The sequence below is a fragment of the Abramis brama genome (assembly GCF_963993115.1).
Source record: "Abramis brama genome assembly, chromosome: 3".
In the NCBI taxonomy this organism is placed as follows: domain Eukaryota; kingdom Metazoa; phylum Chordata; class Actinopteri; order Cypriniformes; family Leuciscidae; genus Abramis; species Abramis brama.
In genome coordinates this window covers 12,271,390-12,292,018 of record NC_139965.1, presented here as the reverse complement: position 1 = coordinate 12,292,018, position 20,629 = coordinate 12,271,390, and the positions used below count along the sequence as shown (strand labels likewise).

Below are 20,629 nucleotides of genomic sequence, written 5' to 3'. Positions count from 1 at the left end.
TCTTTAAAATAAACGATGAAATAAATACAATACTAAATAAATGACAACCAAGACACGCGTAAACTCAGTCTTTTTTGGTAACATAAGTTAAGATCTCAAAAACAATGACCATCACGCATTGTTCTGCATATTTGCAGTAAAACTAACAAAGTATTACCATTTTTGTAGAATGAGAACATTAATTATCATACATGTGAGTGAAACTCAAATAGGCTAATGCAAGCAAAGTTTGTCAAAAGGAGGACAGGTGCGTATACGGATGCATTAACAGCAGAAAGTCAACCTATAGCGGGTTTCTATGGCAACAGCAGCAGAAGCTCGGGTACATGTGATGCGATGTGAACTATTCACCCTGAGAGAAAATTGCAGTAATGGATAGGACATCTTTGTGTGCGCATCTTTCGTATTTTCATCGGATCAGTCCTGTTCAGACGCACTGACACGATGGTCAGTTTAGCTGTCGGCAAACAAAATGTTTGCCTAAATCATTACTGAAATGACCATGCAATTGCCATTTTTGCGTTGAATATGACATTTGCCTGACTGAAGACCATGCGCACATATGCACATTCAAATATTAGCAAAAAAAAAAAAAAAAAACTATTAAAGATAAAAGACTGCATGCATGTGAATGTTACATTTAAAAATGTGCTCCATGCTCCTTGACTCAATTTGGTCCGTGTCTGCCTGTTCTGTCTGTGTAATTAGTCCGTTTTCACTGAGTGCATGTGTTGTGAAATCACTCATAAAATCCACCGCGCAGCGGGCACTGCCAGGAGACATTTTGTGCCATGGTCGAGCTCCACTGGCCAGGCGGGCACACGTGAAACCACTGCCACTGATACATCAAAACAAAAGCAATCTGAGCAGACGTCCCGGAGAAGCCCCGTCACCGGCCTCCACAGAGCCAATGAGTTCCCAGTGCAACTCTATTCTTCCCTTCCACCTCAGGCACATTTGCTGCATCTTCGCTGTGCTGAATCTACCATTCCGCTGTAAGTCTCATGCAATTTTAAAGCTCTGCCTTCGTTGATGCATCATTTTTCTTATTCATTAACTTTCCCTGTCAAAGTGTCTGTTTGGATTAAGATAGAGCCCCAAAACGAATTTAATTGAATTTATTTATTTATTTTCGTTATCAGAATCAATCATAGCTATTACTAATCTGCATAGAAAATCACGAACCAAGAAAAAAAAAAAAAGTTCTTAAAACATTTTTAAAATACTGGATGTTTTTAACGTTCAGAAAAATAAAGTTCTTGTAACTTAAAGGAAACGTTAGCAAAACATTTTGAGAACATATTTTTGTTAGCTGGGCTTTTGGCAAAACAAAGGAGGTCAAAGAAACACTGAACAAATTTATTTGAAGTTTTATTTTCGTCACCAGAATCAATTATAACTATCACTAATCTGCATTGAAAAACACAGAGAATGTTCTCAGAGCTTCTCTAATGTTCTGGCAAGGTTCTCTCAAAGTTATTAATAAACATTTCTCCAGTAACATTTATGGAATGTTCATTCACAAAAGTTATCTGGTCTTTGATAATGTTCTCAAAATGTTAGCACAAAACATTATCTACATCATTCATGTAATGTTTCAATAAATGTGACTACTTGTTTCAGAACGTTCAGAGAACATTAAAAGTAACCCATAATTTTTGCAAAATGCTAAAAAGTAATGTTCCCCATAATGTTTGCATAACCAAGAAATTATTATTATTTTTTTAACTTGATGTTCAGAAAAATAAAGTTCCCGTAACTTAATGGAAACTTTAGGAAAACATTTTTAGAACATATTTCTGTTAGCTGGTTTTCTGGTAAAACAAAGGAGGTCAAAGAAACACTCAAAAGCAAATGAATAGTTTAATTTCAAAATTATTATGTCCCCCCCCCCCCCCCCCCCCCCAAAGCATGGGGGTCTCTGGGACTCTAAGCATAAAGAAAATAAAGTCTTTATATGGCTAAACTGATTCAGATGTAATAGACGTAGGCTAGTAAGAGCTGTGCGTGTAAACCTCACTCCCCTGATCTCAAAAGGTGAGCTAGCGACTGACGCGGGAAGATGCTGTCTTTTACTTGTTAGCGCCCACTTCCCATGCCAGAGACCCGGGTTTGAATCCTGCTTGGAGCAGAGCGAGTAGGACCGGTTACACAGACCCTGGCCTTCTCAAACCAGAGCACTGACTCACTTTTTAGCTCATTAGTGAACACAGCCAGTGTGTCTTCCTTTCGTTGCAGCACGAACACGCGCTCACAGACACAAGTGTTCACGCTCCCACCTCCGCTACCCTTTCAGGCGAGACCTCATTACATGATCAATCTTTAATCTGCTCTACAGAAATGCTACCATGCACTCTCAACGCCAGCATCAAAATTTCATACAGGTAATTGAGATAAAACCAAAATGGAGGGTGCTCTGCCTCCGTTACCCTTCGCTCGTCAAAAATACATTTCTGTGCGGTAGAAACGTAGATGGTGTTAGACAGTGCTAGACTGTGATTTTTAGGAAGAGACCAGTCACACCTGCCATCAAACACACAGAATAAACTTGCTTTGAATGCTGAATGTGGTGCCTACTTAGTACTAGGGGTGTAACAATATACCGTGTCAGAATATATCGCAATACAAAAATGCAACAATATGTATCGTGGATAGTGACAATATGTATTGTGTATAGTTCACCCAAAATAACAAGTTTACAGAGTTTTAGTGTCAGTACTACATTAAACTACTAATTATAACGTTGAATATAATATATAATAATGCAATGGGGGAATATTTGTGGGTCCTGATAATATATTTGTGGGTCCAGATATCTTATTTTACCAGTAAAAAGTGGCCTACATTATTTTAAATATATGTAGTCAGTGAAAGAGTGCAAGCATATTCATCTAAAATAGTATTTTCAGCTTTAGAATCATGCATATTTGTATTCGGGTGTCACTATTGTCCTGTGCATTGGGTTATCAGCACCAAGTCCAAGCCTATTAATTTACACCCACAATGTAATATCAAATGTAGCATTTTAATCAACAGTTTATTTTTTGTTAACCTTTTACCATGTCTTGGAGTATCGCAAAAATATAATATTGTAAGTTCAGTATCGTGATATGTATCGAATCGTGACATGAGGGAATTGTTACACCCCTACTTAGTACTAATAAAATGGTGTAGAAAAACAAACACAGACACACAACGAACCGCTAAATCTTCTTTCAGGATGCAGACTGTTCAGCGGTTTGCAACCTAATTTATTTAGCATACAGCTCTTTTGAGCAAAATAAGCTATATCTTTGGACAAATTCCAGTCAGAATGATCAAGAGAAATGATATATTACATAAACAGATGGAGAACATATGTGTATGTGTGTGGACTCCAAATGTGACGCATAATTAAATGCGTCATGATTCAATATGCTTAATTCTTCCACTAGGTGGCTTACAGTTGAACTTTTGACTAATGCGCTAATGCCAAAGGCAACACTCTTGAATACGACTATGGATCGTTTAAGATGAACAAATCAAAGCCATACACTAATAATATTGCAAATAAACCGAATATGAGTGTATGTTAACAAATAGCGAAAAACATCAGACACATCTGTTATTTTCAAGCGATGGACAGGATGACCTGAACTTACGACCCTCGATACTTTCCCGCGTTGTTTACAGATCCCGAGGCGAGTGTGTTCACATCCCACAGACACACTGCCATGTGGAAGTCACTCAGAGGTCATGTGATTCTGCTTGTTTTGGGCACCTCACCTGAGACCCGTGAGTTTTACATTGTGCATAGGCGCATTCGCACGCACGCATTTAACTGTTTTCTAAAACTATATGACCTTGCTTTTAACCCATAGCAGATGATGCCTCACCGACTGACAGACAAGAGGGATAATTGGAGAGAGAGAGAGAGAGAGAGAGAGAGAGAGAGAGAGCTAAGTGAAGAGAACAGTGCCACCTAGTGCTCACCGGACTATTGCTGAATAAAAGAACCAATTCAAAAGTTTAGTGCACCCGTTCATGAAATTTCTCTCATAGTTTTTTCATTCCAAAGCTGAATGCTTTTTGTTCTCGTGGAACTCAAAAGTAGATTTTTAAAGAATAGTCATGCAGCTTTGAAATGAACAGACAGGAAATCATTACATTATGAAATATATAAAGTATTTTACAGGAAAAAGAAGCAGATGTTTTGATGATTTTATTGTTGTTTGTCATGATTTGCATTTTTGCCCTTAAAAATTTTTGAGGCCTCTAAATGATCAAAAACTGATTAAAACTGCTGAAAAAGTGTTGTAGGCTACTACAAAGTCTACATGCTTTCTATCATCTGTTAATGTTTTTAGTAAAAGGCCTTGTTGCATGTGAAATCTTGACTGATTTTTATAAAGAATAACTTTTAAATTGTTAGTAATATTTCAGGATGAACAACTTACTGATTATCCATAAATCTTTTTTTAGAGAAATCATGTTAAAATGTGTATCAAATATGATCCATCAGGATGATCAGGCTTTTGAGGAAAGTTTATTTGTTCATTTCTAAATCATCAATGTATTGCATTGAATTATGTTTTTTCCCCAACAATAAAAGATACAGAGCTTTAGACGTAAGACATATTCGAGATATAGAGTTACAATTGATATTTATATGCACTTTTATGGTCAGGTTTATGTTCTGTTTTGGTTTAGTTTCATGGTTTCCCAGTTCCTTTTTCTTGGTTGACCAACGTTGCATCCGAAAGCTTAAAATGCTGCATTCCAGTGTAGGAAGGCATCAAGGCACATCCGAATCCAATGTTAGCTCCACTGTCTCCTGACCTGATATACCTTCATCTGATCATTTTTGAAGGCAGCATGTAGGCTACCTGTGTGCGCAAACTCTGCCTTCAAGTCATTGCCTGATAAGTCAGCAAGGCAACAAGTAAGCTGAATAAGGGTACGTTTACACAACAACGATGTACTAAAAATGGAAAAGTTTTACCTTTGTGTTTTTCATGTAGCCTACAGGCGACAATGCTGTCAAAACGTTCCCCGTTCACACGGATCCGTCACCGTTTTCACTAATTTGCGGTTTTGTAGTTTACAAGGAGACAATAACGGTATCGTTTTCAAAAACTTGCACTTGAAACTTGAACAACCAAAATGCATAAAAAGTTTTCTGTTTTTAGTTGAACACAGTGTCGTGTGAATGGCCCCGCAGCCCTAGTTTTCTAGGCTGAATCCGAAAACGCATACTTCCTAATATATAGTAGGTGACAAACATTATGTAACAAGAGTAGTATGTCCAAATTCACAGTACTCATAAAAGAGTACACAAAAAGTCCCCGGATGACCTTCTTCCGGCGAGATTCTGAAGTGTGTATATGATAAAGACTTACTATCCCATGAGGCCGTTGGGAGAGGATTTGTGAATGAGAGTGAAGTGATGCAACTGATGCTGGTAGGTCACATGATAATGACAACATGGCTAATATAGTACTTCCAGATTACATTCATACTACACACATTAATACTATATAGAACATACTTTTTTAGCGGTCATGAAGTAATTACTGATTCAAAATTTCAGATGCAGCCCTAGTGTTGTTTACATCTGTTCCCATGGCAACCTGTTGTGTCCACCTGTTCCTCATTATCTCACTAATTTAGTCCTGTGTAATCCTGTTTATTGTCTGTTGTCAGTTCTCTTTGGGCTAGTCTCAATATTACGATTAAATACTATGGTAATGTCGTAAATAAGCCGTCCTACCTGTCACAACCTTCTCTTATAGGATCGCCTTTTTATCAAAGTAAATCTACATATCGTTCACAACAAAAGTATTATTTAGCATAAAACATGTTGAAGATCAGTGGGCAGGCACTCTAGGATTTTCCCGTACCGAAAATGCAAGTTACTGCATTGGACAAAATTTTACTGACTTTACTCACCCAGTTTGACAACTTGTCAAAAAAAATTATAGGTAATGTGTGCGTTTTTTCCCCATTGTGTAAAAAAATGACAGGGCAAAGCATTCGCAGCTTATGTGAACTTGTAGGCTATACATTAGTCTGTGGTGTTTGTTTTATGTTTGTTGACACGGTTTTCCTCACTGGAATTCCTACACAACTTGCAAAATTCTAAAACAACATTCCGAGGCAATAAATACTACATTAAAGCAATTCTAAAAGATGACATTATGCGTTTGTGTGTGTACTAAAGTAGGTCAATCATCATTAGAGCGCCACCCACAGGCTGAATAACGCAAAGAGGACATTAGAATTCTGCTAAAAGTGTGTCTGATGTTTTCAGCGATTAGAATATAAAGCTTACGAAATGTTTATCATGCGAAGAGCAAGAATACATTTAAGTAAGGATGGCTGAAGCGAAACAGTCGTTCCGAAGCTTTGCGAGATCCCGAAGCGCAGATGTGTCGAAACACTGATCCGAAGCGTGATTCGAAATACCCATGTCACGTGACTATGACCAAACGAAGCCTCGAAGTGTTTCATCAGGTGTGGTCCGCCGAATCAGCGTTTGATTGGAACGGTCGGGAACAGACCACACAATCGCACATCTGTATAAAAGTGAAATAAACGCATTTTGACCTCGTGGGTTTTTGTGAGAGGATTTTTTTCAAAGGCTGGAGAAATTATCTGTAAAAAAAGAAGTAGGCTAAGTCCTTCCACAGCAGATAAATTAATATTTTTGAATAAAAATCTCTAAAAAAGTGAGACATTGTGGCTTGATTTCTTTTATTAATATTCATTTTTCATGACCAAAATAACATTATGCACAGTGAGGAGCCTATAGGTTACAAGCTTCACATATTAGAACATTATAATAATAAAAAAACAACACATTTTTTTAATGGCTCGTCAAGGTTGTTTCAGATCAACACCTGCAAGTGACCACTAGGTGTCACCGTTGAGACGGGTGTCGGATTGATTCGAAGCCTCGAAACAATATGGCACATTTGGTTCAACTGTTTCATTGGTTCACGAGGCCTCGATTTTGCCATCACTACATTTAAGTATAATTACCAGTTAGTTTGTGTTGTCTGATTCCGGGTGCGAAGGAGACGAAGATAAAAAGTGCTTGGTAATGAGGGCTTCCGGTATTTATACTGTCAAGGTCTTGGTAGGCTACTAGCTTACATAATTGTGTGATGTGGGAAATGTTGTTGGGTTTATGTTAATTGATGTTGGTATGAATTGTATAGGTTTATTTATTTTTGGTGTTGATTATATGGGTGCGAGTTTACTTGAGCACCGTAAACTTTCATACTCCCCCTGGTTTTTGTAAATGGTTGACTCCAATAGGGAGGAGCCAAAATGTGGCGGGATTTAAAAAAATAAAATAAACTAGGCGGTGCAAATATGTGCGGACGCACGGATACTAGACTATGCATATGCACTCTTCTACTTGGTGAGCAAAGTAATTAAGTAAACAGGATGATTTAAACTTACATCTGATATACACATTTAGATTAAATATGCCACTCTCATTAAATGAGTTAAGTAGCCTACTGAACTTTCATGAAATAATTAGTCCTAACCAAAAATTACAACAAAAGTTTTTTATTTATTATTAATTTAAATATAAATATTTGAAGTGGATGCGCTGCTTTTGAACACTTTTCCTGTGGCATGCTGTGTTTGAATGTTTTAACTACAGCGAGGATTGCTTAATAGCTCCTGATAATTCCGCTTTAAATTGTGTTCTAGAAAAAGCAGAACGAATGATGATCAGCGCTTGACTCCGTGCTGAATGCTGTGTCCCACCGAATTTTGTGACCCTATAGGCGCTGTATTAAGATAATCCGATTTACTCCTACCCAATCCTAATCCTATACGATCACTACGGCGCCTATAGGGTCACAGAATTCGGCACTACTGTTTGAATAAATCCGATGACAGTAAAACTTCTGGGTGTCGTGCACCGACAGTAGCCTAAAGACAACCATTGTTGGGTCTTCCCAATATTATGAAACTACAATTATATTTGAAGGATAGAATTTGAAGGAAACTGTAGGATATGCACGTTTTTATTATTTTAAATGTTTTGTCAGTGACGCAATAGTCAGACAATTATTTACACTGAAAAAAATAAGGCCTATCTGTTTCCATTAAAACACATATAAACCATCATTAAATACATGTTTACCTTATAGGCCTAAATGCATAAATTTGATTTGCTTAATCAATTAAACATTGCCTAATATTTGGCCAGTGGAAATTAAAGATTGGGAATAACTCTTCTCTGTAAACGTTCTCTGAAATGTATTTTATACAATGATTTATTTATTCTAAAACAAGGCAAGGATACTGAATGATTTTTAGTATTGTATTGTATTGTGACGGCACATAGTCCTTATCTTATATTTTCCTAATGTCTTGTGTTAAACGTGGTATCACATGGATGGGCATATGGAAATGGTATGCAGTTGACATTAATGCATTGTAAAACGATGCGTTTTATGAGCCATGGTAATTTCGGGGAGGAGATGCATACAAATCTTCCGCTGACTGGGGTTTCAATCAAACATCTCAATTTTCTGACTTAGCCTACCTGACGAGATGATCTTGGGAAGAAGTTCATCAGATGTAAGTATATAGGCTAATTTATGTAGCAAACGGCTTGAAACTTTGCAGGAGGTTAATAGGACAAGTATAAATGGTGAAACTTTTGTGTGCAAAAAAAGAAAATCCAAGTCTTGTTGAGTAAAATTATTTATTGACCATTTTAGAATTCATGTATCAGGTTTTTCCATACATACATACATATATATATATATATATATATATATATATATATATATATATATATATATATATATATATATATATATATATATCTATCTATATATATATATATATATCATTGGCACATCAGCATCATGTTTCAAATCCATATTCATCTCTCAATAATACCACCAGTTTTTCTCTGTATTTAAAAAAAAAAGAAATTAAACCCTGAAACTCACTTTCACAGACAAATATTGCTTCTTAGTGAAAAGTTAATTTTATTATAAAGACAGGCATGATGATGCTTTGGGTCGGGACTTGAATTTGGGAATTTTTTTTTTTTAAACTGCACTGTTCTGTGAAGTGTGAATAAAGTTATATTTGATAAGCCGTAAAACCATTTGCCCACATTCTTGTCCAGGTCTGAGTCGAGATGCAATATGCGCATTCAATATGAAACTTTTTAAGATACAATAAAAAAAATTGCCTAAAATTGTCTTTGCTTCATGGTCCATGTGTAAATGTGGCTAAAGGTTGGCCTTTACTCACAAATATGCTGATCTGAGGCCAGTTCTGTAGTTTTTTCCAAGTATGATGATAGATTTTGGAATCGGAAAACTGTTCCTGGATCAGCATTTACGAGAAGATATTAATTAGAGTGCTCCTCATGGTCCATCAGAATTGATATGTCTGCCCTCAGAGACATCGGGTTGACCTTTATAAGTTCGCTGCACACTGTGCATGCAGACAGCATCTGAAGTTCCAAAGGGGCATTTTAAAGGGCATCTGGAGGGTCAGGGTCTCTCAAAGTTCGATCGGCCTATGCCTAACAAGTGACTACAAAATAAAGCATTATTTGGAATCAATGTATTAAAACCTCTTGCATGATAATTACAAACTGTACATAAATGGATTCCTTTACTCTTGTTTAATATTATCATTTACTGATATTGTGTACACCAGGATGGACCCTTTTGCAAAATAATGAACTTCATAAAGCTAGCAGTTATTTTTATTTTATTTTTTAGTATGTACATTTATACTATCATTATGTTCAGTTCAGCAAGGCTGAATTTATAGCAAATTATGCAAAAAATACAGCAAAAATACTGCAAAACATTACAAATACAGCAAAACAGTAATACTGTGAAATATTTATACATTTTAAAATAATTGTTTTCTATTTAAATACGCGTTAAAATGTAATTTATTCCTGTGATCAATTACTCCAGTCTTCAGCGTCACATGATCCTTCAGAAATTATGATGATTTGCTGCTCAAGAAACATTCCTTATTTTTTTTATGTTAAAAATTGCTTCATGTTTTATGGAACTGAGGGAGTTCTGAAAATTTTGAAAATGGGAATGCAATGGTGGATTTTTCATTTTTTAATGCAACAGTTAATATGGTCTCTCCAGAAGTTTACCCTGCTTATAGACCCAGAAAGTTGAAAGGTGCACCATTTTATGTGCATTTATTTGTATGTTAATCTCTGTTATCTGAATTGAGTCTCGAGTAACGGTTTTTAGATGCCTTTCCTACCATTTAGGAGACAAACGACAATGCACCTACTTTGACTTGTGACTTTGCATGTTGGGAATCTGGAAGAATCTACATTTAGCCTATTTGGGAAAAGTTTCATGCAGTCTAACTAAAACTGTAATTCTAATTTGAAACATGAATGGAGTGAGTGTTTTACATCCTTTTATAAAAACCTTAACATTGCTTGATCTGATCTGACCAAAAGAGAAATGGGCACATATGGTAATTGCAGTGAATTTAGGCTAATTAGAATTGTCAAGAGGTTTTATCATCCATTAGAGATAGCTGGATTTACTACACATACAATAAGCATGCCAATGAATGCATATCTGTCTAGTAGTTTAAGAGGAGACTGAAATTTGAAGTTTCTGCTGATGAAATGATGTTAGCATGGCCTTGTTCATTACCTTAAAAAGCTATAGTGCAGATAATGACTAGAAAACCCAAAATAGCAATTAATGGGCAAATGAAAGAAGTCGACTAATGCACTCAGACTGACACACTTTCAATTAGATTGCATATTATTTTAGTCTAATTGAAGTGTTTTCCTAAAATCTAACAATGTTGGTCTTATAAAATAAAATCTGTATTTGATGTCATAAGTGATAAATTATAGATTCTTTCAAAAGACTTGAAAATAGACCCATTCAGACACATAAACGTCGTGGGGGAAACGACACGCTGTTGAGGAATTATTTGATTTGTTTGACGCGTGTAATAGCGAGGCGGAGGAATACTATCCTCGCGTAATTACCACAGATTATATGTAAGCGTTTGGGTTTTCTGTGTGTGGGCCATAAAAGAAAAATTCATTTTAAATGTGTGTTTTCACTCGATGGGAAGGGTTTTTCTTTCAGGCGAAACTGACCAATATGTTTTAAGGTAATAATTTACCTGTCATGATCGCAGCGGAAGCACAGCAAGACGCCACTTCACCGAGGCACTAATGGAAAATACATTCTGTTTATGTTCCGGAGAATCCTTGAATATGCTTGAATCGGTGTTAAATGTGAGTAATTTGTCGTCTTTATATCTTTCCAATCTCGCAACACATTATGAGGAGATCGGCTTCTTTATGATTCATTTTTAGACTGAAATGATCGTTAAACAAAAAAAAAGTTATGTTTAGGCCTACGTGAGGCGTTTTGGAAATGAACCATGCACTTTACTCATTGTATTGTATTACAAAGAGAGAAAATAACGTATTCTTCCTCATATTTGCTAATAAATTAGCTAAAGATTAAAATACTGTGAAAAGCAGTATTGTTAGTGAAACGACCTAGTGGAACTTTTAGTACAAGTGCGCCACCGTCTGTTAAGAGTGTGAATTACATACATAGGCTACTTGCATGTTTGCTGTAGTTCGGCTACCTACTCTGTTATACATAAACACATTTTGCTCTAAAGTCTTTTGAAAATCTTGTTTATTTTCATTTGTACTCCTAAACACATAAATATTGTTTAAAAGAATGTCAAGACAATCTACCAGATAGGTCTATATCATAATTTAAATGCCATTCACAGTCATAAAGACTCTCTTTAAATTCCCAACAGTCTTTTTCAGTCCAGTTTGTAGTAACATCCATTATTTCCTCTAAGCATCTCCTCAACCTTTTCTAGCAACTTAACCACGTGAGATTGCCGATATCTGTTGTCAAGCACGTGGCATCTATTCCCACACCTCCGAACCAGCCGCTCCAGGTCACCGTTTCTCTTCACGTGCTGCTGGCCGCTCTCTCCTAAAGTTTCCCCCCAGGTGAGCAAAACAATAGTGTGGCTCCATGATGCTTCTCCTAACGCTGATATGGTACGTTCCACTGCACGCCTGTACTGACCAGTGAAGGATAAAAAAGCGGGAATCACCAGGATGAATGCATGTGGTCCAGGTTGACACAGAGAGACACTTTGAGAGAGATGTTTTTGAAATGTGCCTTTACTGTCAATCCCAGATCTCCATTTCAGGCCCTGAGGCTCTACAATAGTGACTTGCCTGCCGGAAATCTCTCCTCTCCAAGGGTTGCATCCATTTGCATCAGACCCCACGATGGTGCATCTCGCTGGATGACGGGACGACCAGGAGTCTCCTAAAAGCATAAGCCTTAGATCAGACACGGGCCAGGGTGAATGTCCGGTAGGTTGGAAACTGGTGCTTGAAGGTTCAAAGAAGTCTTCCTCACTTTCGCCTTCAGAATTATCAATCTCACCATCTTCCTCATTTTGCTTGGCCTGCAGTGTTCGTTTAACCCTCTGGTTCTTTACCGATCTGTTGTTTGCACAGTTTATAGCCAACACCAATCGCTCTTCACTTCTTGTGTCTTTTGCATCGCAAATGCCACCATCCACTCCTATTTCTTGATGCATTCGATGGATGTCTTCACCTTCCATTTGTTTCCCATTCATTTCAGCGCAGTTTGTCCATGGGCGATACCCTGAGGAAGGCTCTTTGTGTATCAAATTGAGCTCTGTGTTATACAAATACTTCTCCCATTTCTCAAGTTCCTCTCGCTTCTTTTCCAGCTTGTCTTGTTCATTATTTACCTCCTGCGTTCTGCCGTCCAATTGGTTTTGACGTTCCTCAAGCTCCTTTTCTCTCACGTCTAGTGTTGTTTTTAGGAGCTCTAGCATTTGGGTTTTGGCCTCAAAATCGCTCTCTTTGTTCTTTAGATCTAATTCTTGGTTCTGCAGAAATTTGTTTTTATTATCTTTCGTAGCGAGCTCCAGTTCCAGCTGACGCAGATCTGTTTCTCTGGTGTCTAAAGAGCGTTCTCTGTCTTTCAAAACATCCTGCTGTTTCTTCAGACCGCGTAACAAGTCTTCATGCTGTTCTTCCCGTTTTTGCATGACTTGCTCTCTTTTCTCTAAATAGATTTCTTCACTTTTCAGCTTTTGCTCTCTTTGAGAAAGCACTTCTTCGCCTTTTATCAGCTCTTGCTCCCTTTTTCCTAACGCTTCTCTAATGCTCTCAAGCTCCAGGTCATGTTCATGCTGAGTATTGTCCCGTTTTTCCATGTCTCGTTGTTGCTCCATCAGCCTTTGACCTTTGAGTTCAAGTTCTTGCTCCTTTTCTTGTAATCCTTTTATTTTTTGCAGAAGATCATTTTCCTCATTGCTCAACTCGGCTTGCCGTTTCTCTGCGTTGTGTTTGTTATTTTCAAGTTCCTCTGAGCTCTTTAAAAGCTCATGGGTTTTTACTTCCCACATCTGCTCTCGTTTATTAAGCTGATTTTCTCTCGTTTCCAGATTTGCTCTGAGCATCTCCAAGGATTTTTCTTCTCCCTTAAGCCTGTGTTGTTCTTTAACAAATGTCTCCTCCATTTCAAACAGCTCTTGCTCTCTCCTTTCTATCTGCTCTCTACGATTTTCCATATTTTTCTCCTGCTTTTCAGTCAGATCTTTCATTTCCTTCTCCTTGTTCTCCAATATCCTCTCCATTGCTTGTAGTTCATCCTTTCGACATTTTATCTGCTGCTCTTGCTCCTTTAATTTTTCCTCTCGAACCATAAGCTCTTCTGCTCTTTTCTCAATCTCTTCTCTCATTCTCATCAGATCTACAGCTAAACGTTTGTTATTCTGGCCCTCGTTTTCCAGATTCTTCTCCTCTTCTCTAACCCTGTACATTTGCACCTCCAAATCCTGCTTTTCATCTGTTAGCGCTTGTTCTCTCCTATTAATTTCACCCTCTCTAGTTAACAAATCTTGTTTGTTTTGAGCTAATTTCTCTTCTTTCTTTTCTACCTCCCTCTCTCTCCTGCAAAGCTCCTGTTCTTTCTCCGTCTCATGCTCTTCATGCCTTTCTCTCAGTCTGTTCTCATAATACATCTTCATGTCTTGCATATCACTCTCTTTCTCTTTCTCCTTCTCCTCCAGCAGCCGTTTTAACTCATCTAGCTGTTGTTCTAACCCGTTCATTTCTTTCATCTGTATCTCATAGCGCTCAACTGAAGTCTTCAGCTGAGTCTGAAGTCCCTCACACTTGCACTTCAGCTCTTCGAATTCTTTCTCCAGTTCTGCGTTCACGTTTTGTAGGGCGTCGTTACGCATTTGCTCTCTACTATGCTGTTGTTTCAGCTCTTCTGAGCATCTTTCAGTGTCTGCGTGTTGCTGTTGTAACTGACTGATGATATTCTCTTTCATCTCAATTATTACTCTTGCTTCCTCATACTGTTTCTTTATATTTTCCATCTCCTTTTCCATCATCGTATTCTTTCTTTTGTAGACCTCCATCTTTACGTCAAACTCCTCCTCTAGAAGTTTTAGTTGAACAGCACCTTGTTCAGTATTTGCGTGAATGCTGTTTTTCAACTTTTCTATGTCTCTTATATGCTTTTCATTGATTGTTTGCAGCAGTGTGTCTTTTTCCATATCTCTCTGATTTAATTTGGTTATTTCTTCTTCTTTTGTTTGTAGCTCCTCCTCTAAATGTTTTAGGTGAGCTGCACTTTCCTCAATATGTGCTTGAAAACTCTCTCTTAACTTTTCAATGTCTTTTTGTTTTTCGCCAATATTTTCCCGCAGTGTGTTCATTTCTCTGTTTTTCTCCAGGTCTCTTGTTCTTAATTGGATTATTTCCTCATCTTTTATTTTGAATTCGTCATCTAAACGTTTCAATTGAGCTGCACTTTCTTCAATATTTGACTGAATGCTGTCTTTCAATTTTTCAGCGTCCTGCTGTTGGCCAATAATATTCTTCTTAAGTGTGTGAATTTCATTGTCTTTCTCCAGGTCTCTTTGTTTTAATTTGGTTATTTCCTCTTCTTTTATTTTCAGCTCTTCTTCTAAATGCTTCAGTTGAGCCGCACTTTCTTCAGTATGTGACTCAATACAGTCTCTTAACTTTTCAATGTCTCTCTGTTTTTCGCTAATGTTTTGCCTAAGAATGTCAATTTCTCTTTCTTTCTCCTGGTCTCTCTGTCTTAATTTTTCATTTTCCTCTTCTTTTACTTCGAATTCCTCCTGTTGATGTTTTAGTTGAGCTGCATTTTCTTCAATATGTGCCTGAACACTGTCTTTTAACTTTTCAATGTCATTTTGTTTTTCGCTAATGTTTTGCTTTAGTTTGTCAATGCATTTGTCATTCTCTAGGTTTCTTTGTTTTAACTTGTAAATTTCATCTTCTTTTGCTTTCAACTCTTCCTCCAAAACTTTAAGTTCTGCTGTGTGTTTATCAGTATTTGCCTGGACAGTGTCTTTTAACTTTTCTGTATCCCTCTGTTTTTCGGTAATGTTTTGCTTCAATGTCTCCAATTCTCTGTCCTTTTCCTGATCTCTTTGTCTCAGTTTGACTATTTCGTCTTCTTTTTGCTGAAGCTTCTCTTGCGTTTCAGCATTTCTATTCAGCTCTTTTTCCTTCTCTCTCATCGTTCGCTCTATTTCTTTGTCTTTCCCTACAAGTTTATCTATGAGCGTGTTGTATTTCTCCATAACGTCTCCATGCATTTCTCTCTCGGCTTCTGTTGTTTTCACTTGCTCTCGATAGGACATTCGTAGCTGCTCCATCTCTTTTGTCATCATCTCTATTACCTCTCTCAGCTTGTCCATCTCTTTCTCTCTCTTCTCAACCTTTTCCCTGAATATCTCACCTTGTTCTCTTTCTCTGCTCTCAGCCTTAAGTTTCACCTCCTCGATTTCTCTTAAAATGTTTTCAATTTCTCTGTCCTTCTCTTTCAGTTTGCTCTCCATCTCTTGCTTTTGCTGTCTGGCCTCTTCTTCATACCTGCGTTGTGATGCATCCTTCTCTTTTTGAGTTTCCTCAGCCTTTCCTCTCATTCTGTCATTCTCTTTCTCAGCGTTCAACAATTTGTTTTTAAGTACATTCTTCTCGTCCAAGTGTGCTTGCTGAATTTCGGCCTCTCTCTCTTTTCGTTCTTGCTCTTTCGCGGCATCCAAGCGCTCCAGTTCTAGCAGTTTAATTTGAAGCTCGTCCACTTTCTCTTTAAGTTCTTCCCCCTCGCGCTCTCGTTCCTCTAATATCATTAGCAGTTGCTCTTTCTCTTTCAGTACCTGATGGTGAGTCACTGTGACTTTGCTTATTTCAGTGTTCAGGTCTTGTATCTCTCGCTCCTTGTCTTCCGTTAACCACGCCATCCTCTCCTCCAGCTCGCCCATCATACTTCTCCTGTCGTCTTCGCCTTTGTACGGTGCCTCTTCCCTCTCGGCCTTCCCGGGAGATTGCACTTTGTCCTTCTTGCGTCTTTCGAAGAACCACCGAATGCTCTTGACCTCTCGTTCCTTCATCTTCTTCAGTTCTTCGTCCTGCCGTTGAAGCTTCTCGCCAAACTCCTTGACCTTCAGTTGAAATTTTTCATTTTTTTGTCTTCCTAACTCTTGAATCTCATGCACTAGTGGCGAGAAGGCCTCGCATCGATTTCCCGCCACCATCTTTTCAATCTTCTCCAGAAGTTCCGTTATTTGTGTCTTGGAATTCCGAGGTTCCAAATAAGAATTGCTGCTGATGACGTGGAACCTATTTGAACATCGTTCCACCAGCCAGCGTAGTTCCTTTCCTCCTCCTTGTATGTGCTGCTCAATCGTGACTCCCTCTCGTAGCTGGTCGCCCCTCGTGAACAGAAGATACGTATGTCTCCAAACCGTCTCCCCCAGAAGCTCCAAGTGCTCCCGCACCGACTGGGCTTGGACAAACGCATCTACGCGCAACGTCAAAAGAAACGCGTGAGGTCCGGGAGGACACAGCATCACACTCATTCCGATCTCTCGCTTCACTCTCTCTGGAGTTGTTCCCTCCGGTCCGCCCTCCCATCCCGGCACATCCACCACCGTCACCAGTCTGTTAGAAACCTCCATCTGCTGTCTCGAACACTCCTCCGTCGCCTCTCCGCTTTGAAAGTATCCCGGTCCTCCGAGGATGGCGTTCCCAGCCGAGCTTTTCCCCGTCTCTCTCTCTCCCAGCAGAACCAGTCTCAGCTCCGGGAGACGCCGTGAACCTCTGGAGAAGAGATTCCTCTCATCCATGTCTTCAGTTTGAGTATTATCGTCTAGCAGGGACAGGAGACACAATACACAGAAACAACCAAATGAAGTGGTTACTTGTGAATAATGGCTTTTGTTGACACATCATTTAGATGCATTTTTATTATTAAGTATTTTTGCCAAACAAAGGTTATCTACATCACTGTGTTAATCTATTATGTAAGCCTATATTCAAATCTTACAAAATTGTAGTGCTTACATGCATTCTAGTCACATTTAGAATTTATGTAATTCCATAATTTGGACTTACATAATGATTCATTTTAAATGTTCAGTATTTATTTATTTTTGAGGAGAAAAAGATTGTTTGCTGTAACAGCACTAATATACAAGTGACTGTTTTTAACTACATATTAATGCTGACAAATAAATAATTTGACAAATCTTTTAGTTGCTCCTACTCATCTTGTTCCAAACTAGTGTGTTGTTTTGTGTGAGGAACAATGCTGATTTGCATCAGTGACATCACACCTAGTGAAGCGTGTGTAAATGGGCCAAGCATGAATTATGTTTTAAGCTATGGTGGACTGGAAGATTTTTCCATAGTAGTCATATAGATATTTTTATGTTTTTTTCTTTTATGGTACTTTTGTTTATTTGCTTGTTTTGTTTTGCAGTGTGTGAATTGCAACATTAACTGTGTGTGTGTGTGTGTGTGTGTGTGTGTGTGTGTGTGTGTGTGTGTGTGTGTGTGTGTGTGTGTGTTTCACAGATGTATATGAATACATACGCATTTGGAACAACATGAGGTGAGTAAATCATGACAAAATGTTCATTTCTAGGTGATGAAAATGTGTCTTGTACACTGCCGTAGCAAAATTAATGGAATTAAGTCTTAAAGTAATAGACATTTCTATAGTGAATTATTTTTTTTGTACCTAATAAATGTGCTCTGCTCTAAAATTTTCATCAGCTAGAGTAAGATGTTTGTATAAATCATTCTTTAGTGACTGAATATTTTTTCAAACCAGTTTCTTTTCAATTGGTTCTTTTCAGTGAATTTATCAATCCGAATACTGAAAACTGAATGGTTTTCCTCTGTAGAGAAACAAGTATCCCAAACTCACAGTTAGAATTTTGTTTTGACTTCTGTAATACCGTAAAGTCTGTCTGTTGAATTCGATGCACTGCAAAAAGTACTTTTATCTTGTTTTCCAGTCCAATTTTCTAAATATATTTAAATTAAGATGCATGATATTCTGAAAAATAAATAAAAATATTGTATATTGTAAAATATGATATTCCCAAAATAAAGTGAGTTTAGGCTTAAAACAAGAAGAAAAAAAATCACTTTATTTATTATTTATTTAAAAGGCAAAACCAGTTTATTTTTCTTACACCCTTGGCATTTTTTTAAATCATATACTCATTTCATTTAGATGCATTTTTAAGGCTTAATATCTTATGTAATTTTGCTTCTAAAGTAAATTAAGTATCTCAATTTAACCTTTAATCCTCTGTTCCGTCATTTTGACCCAAACAAATGTTATTTATTTATACATTTAAAAAAAACAAGTGTTCATCTTAGTAGTACCAGACCTTGCTTAAGCATGTTTAGATATTTGTACTGGAAACCAAGACAAAAATACTGAGGAAGAACACTTTTCACATGCATTGTATTTATATGATATTTGTATTTTTGTAATTGAATTTGTGCCATAAAAAAATGGCCTTAGATGCTGACATGGCATTAAATAAATCTATCTATCTATCTGTCTATCTGCATGCCGTCCACTCACTCGTCAGCACGGCTCTGATGGTTCCTCTGTGCGTCTGCGCCTCCATCAGCCTCTGTTTCTTCCTCCTTTCTCTCGCCCTCCGTTTACTCTCCACCTCCAGCTCCAGAAGCAGCACATCCATCTCATAATATCTCCCTCCTCTCTCTCCGACCAGCTCATCCAACTTCTTCATCAGTTCCTTCACCTGCGATCCATCATCGACGCGCCTCTTGTTCTCCAGAACGTGAAACCGGTTCCCACATCGTTCCAGGAGCCTCTGGAAGGCCTTGCCGCCGCTTTGAATCCTCTGTTCGATGGGAACGGAGCTCAGTTCGTCCCCGCGTGTGAACAGCACCAGTGTGTGATCCCACACCGCTTTTCCCAGAAGCTCCAGGTGCTCCTCGATCTGCTGATGGTAGTCAGCTGTCACTGACGTACAAGATCGCACCACTAGAAGAACGGCATGAGGGCCTGGCGGACACAAGGACATGCTTCGTTTCGTTTCTCTCCTCACCCAACCGGGTGTCCCGTTCACCGGATAGTACCATTCCCATCCTGGTGTGTCCACAACCGTGACGCGCCTTCCCTCCACGTCGGCGCGCCTCTTCACACACTCCTCGGTCGGTTTATTCGACTCAAACCCTCCTGCCAGGCCTAGAATGGTATTTCCAGCTGAGCTCTTCCCGGCACCTTTGCGGCCGAGTAAAACCACACGAAGTTCAGGAAGAGGAGACGGCTGGTGACTAGGACTTCCTCCATTCGCCTCAGCTGTCTGCGGCCTCCTGTCTGTGACGGATAGGTAATGTTTAGTTTTAATGCACTGCCGTTCAAAAGTAATTCAAATTGGGCAAAAGTGATTTTAAAGAGATTTATAATGTACAAAACATTTCAATTTGAATGAATGCTGTTCTTTTGAACTCTGTTCATCAAAGAATTGTGAAAAAAATTATCATAGTTTCTACAAAAATATAATTATAAACATTGAAAATAATCAGAAATCATCATATTAGAATGATTTCTGAAGGAAATGTGACACTGAAGAATGGAGTAATGATGATGAACATTCAGCTTTGATCACAGGAATAAATTACATTTTAATATTTTCAATTAGATAAATTGTTTTTATGGTATTTTTGATTAAAAAAAATGCTGCCTTGTTGAGCAGATAACAGAAAAAACCTTTTAAAAAATCTTACTGCACTCAAACGTCTGAATGGTAGTATGTATGTATTGTATTTTATATTTAAATAAGTGTAATTTTGTATCATTATATTATTAAAAAAAATAATAATAATTTTTTACAGTTGTCATATCACTGTCTTTTTAGTGAGACAAAGCCTGAATCTCCCTTTGGAAGAAGATATTATGCAGTGACCCCAAAAGTTATTTACAGACCTAAGCCACACTTAAAAATATCCAATTTTTTTTGCATTAGATAGCAAAATATTAAAGCAAGTATCATTCATTTAAAGTATGATAGCAAAAACACGCCTTTCAAGCAAAACATTTGACATAAAGCCATTTGGGTGTTGAAAATGAGTCACTCTCAGAAAGAAAAGGTACAAAAGCTGTTAGTGGGGCAGTACCAAAGGTACTAATACGTTTAAGTACTAACATGTACCTTAAGGTACTAATATGCAGCCATTAGGGGTAAATAA

The 20,629-nt window shown here is 37.8% G+C and overlaps 2 protein-coding genes and 1 long non-coding RNA gene across 3 annotated transcripts in view; 2 read left to right on the top strand and 1 right to left on the bottom strand.

The window, feature by feature from the left end:
* Positions 1 to 386: 386 nt before the first annotated feature.
* On the top strand, positions 387 to 4,609 carry LOC311078810. The gene is made up of 3 exons (XR_014605285.1): positions 387 to 995; positions 3,673 to 3,774; positions 3,861 to 4,609. It is a non-coding gene; the product is annotated as an uncharacterized lncRNA (long non-coding RNA).
* Positions 4,610 to 11,673: 7,064 nt separating this feature from the next.
* The window catches only part of LOC311078527 (uncharacterized protein), a 9,369-nt gene continuing 413 nt past the window's right edge, over positions 11,674 to 20,629 (bottom strand). The window contains exons 2-3 of the mRNA XM_084107358.1: positions 18,993 to 19,757; positions 11,674 to 17,258 (exon numbers count right to left, since the gene is read on the bottom strand). Coding sequence (XP_083963484.1) covers positions 11,827 to 17,258; positions 18,993 to 19,757 — 6,197 coding nt within the window. The 3' untranslated portion in view covers positions 11,674 to 11,826. The remainder of the gene's footprint in view (positions 17,259 to 18,992; positions 19,758 to 20,629) is intronic.
* Positions 19,651 to 20,629, top strand: part of f13a1b (coagulation factor XIII, A1 polypeptide b) — a 21,962-nt gene continuing 20,983 nt past the window's right edge. The window contains exon 1 of the mRNA XM_084107360.1: positions 19,651 to 19,770. The gene's annotated coding sequence lies outside the window, so the exon portion shown is untranslated. The remainder of the gene's footprint in view (positions 19,771 to 20,629) is intronic.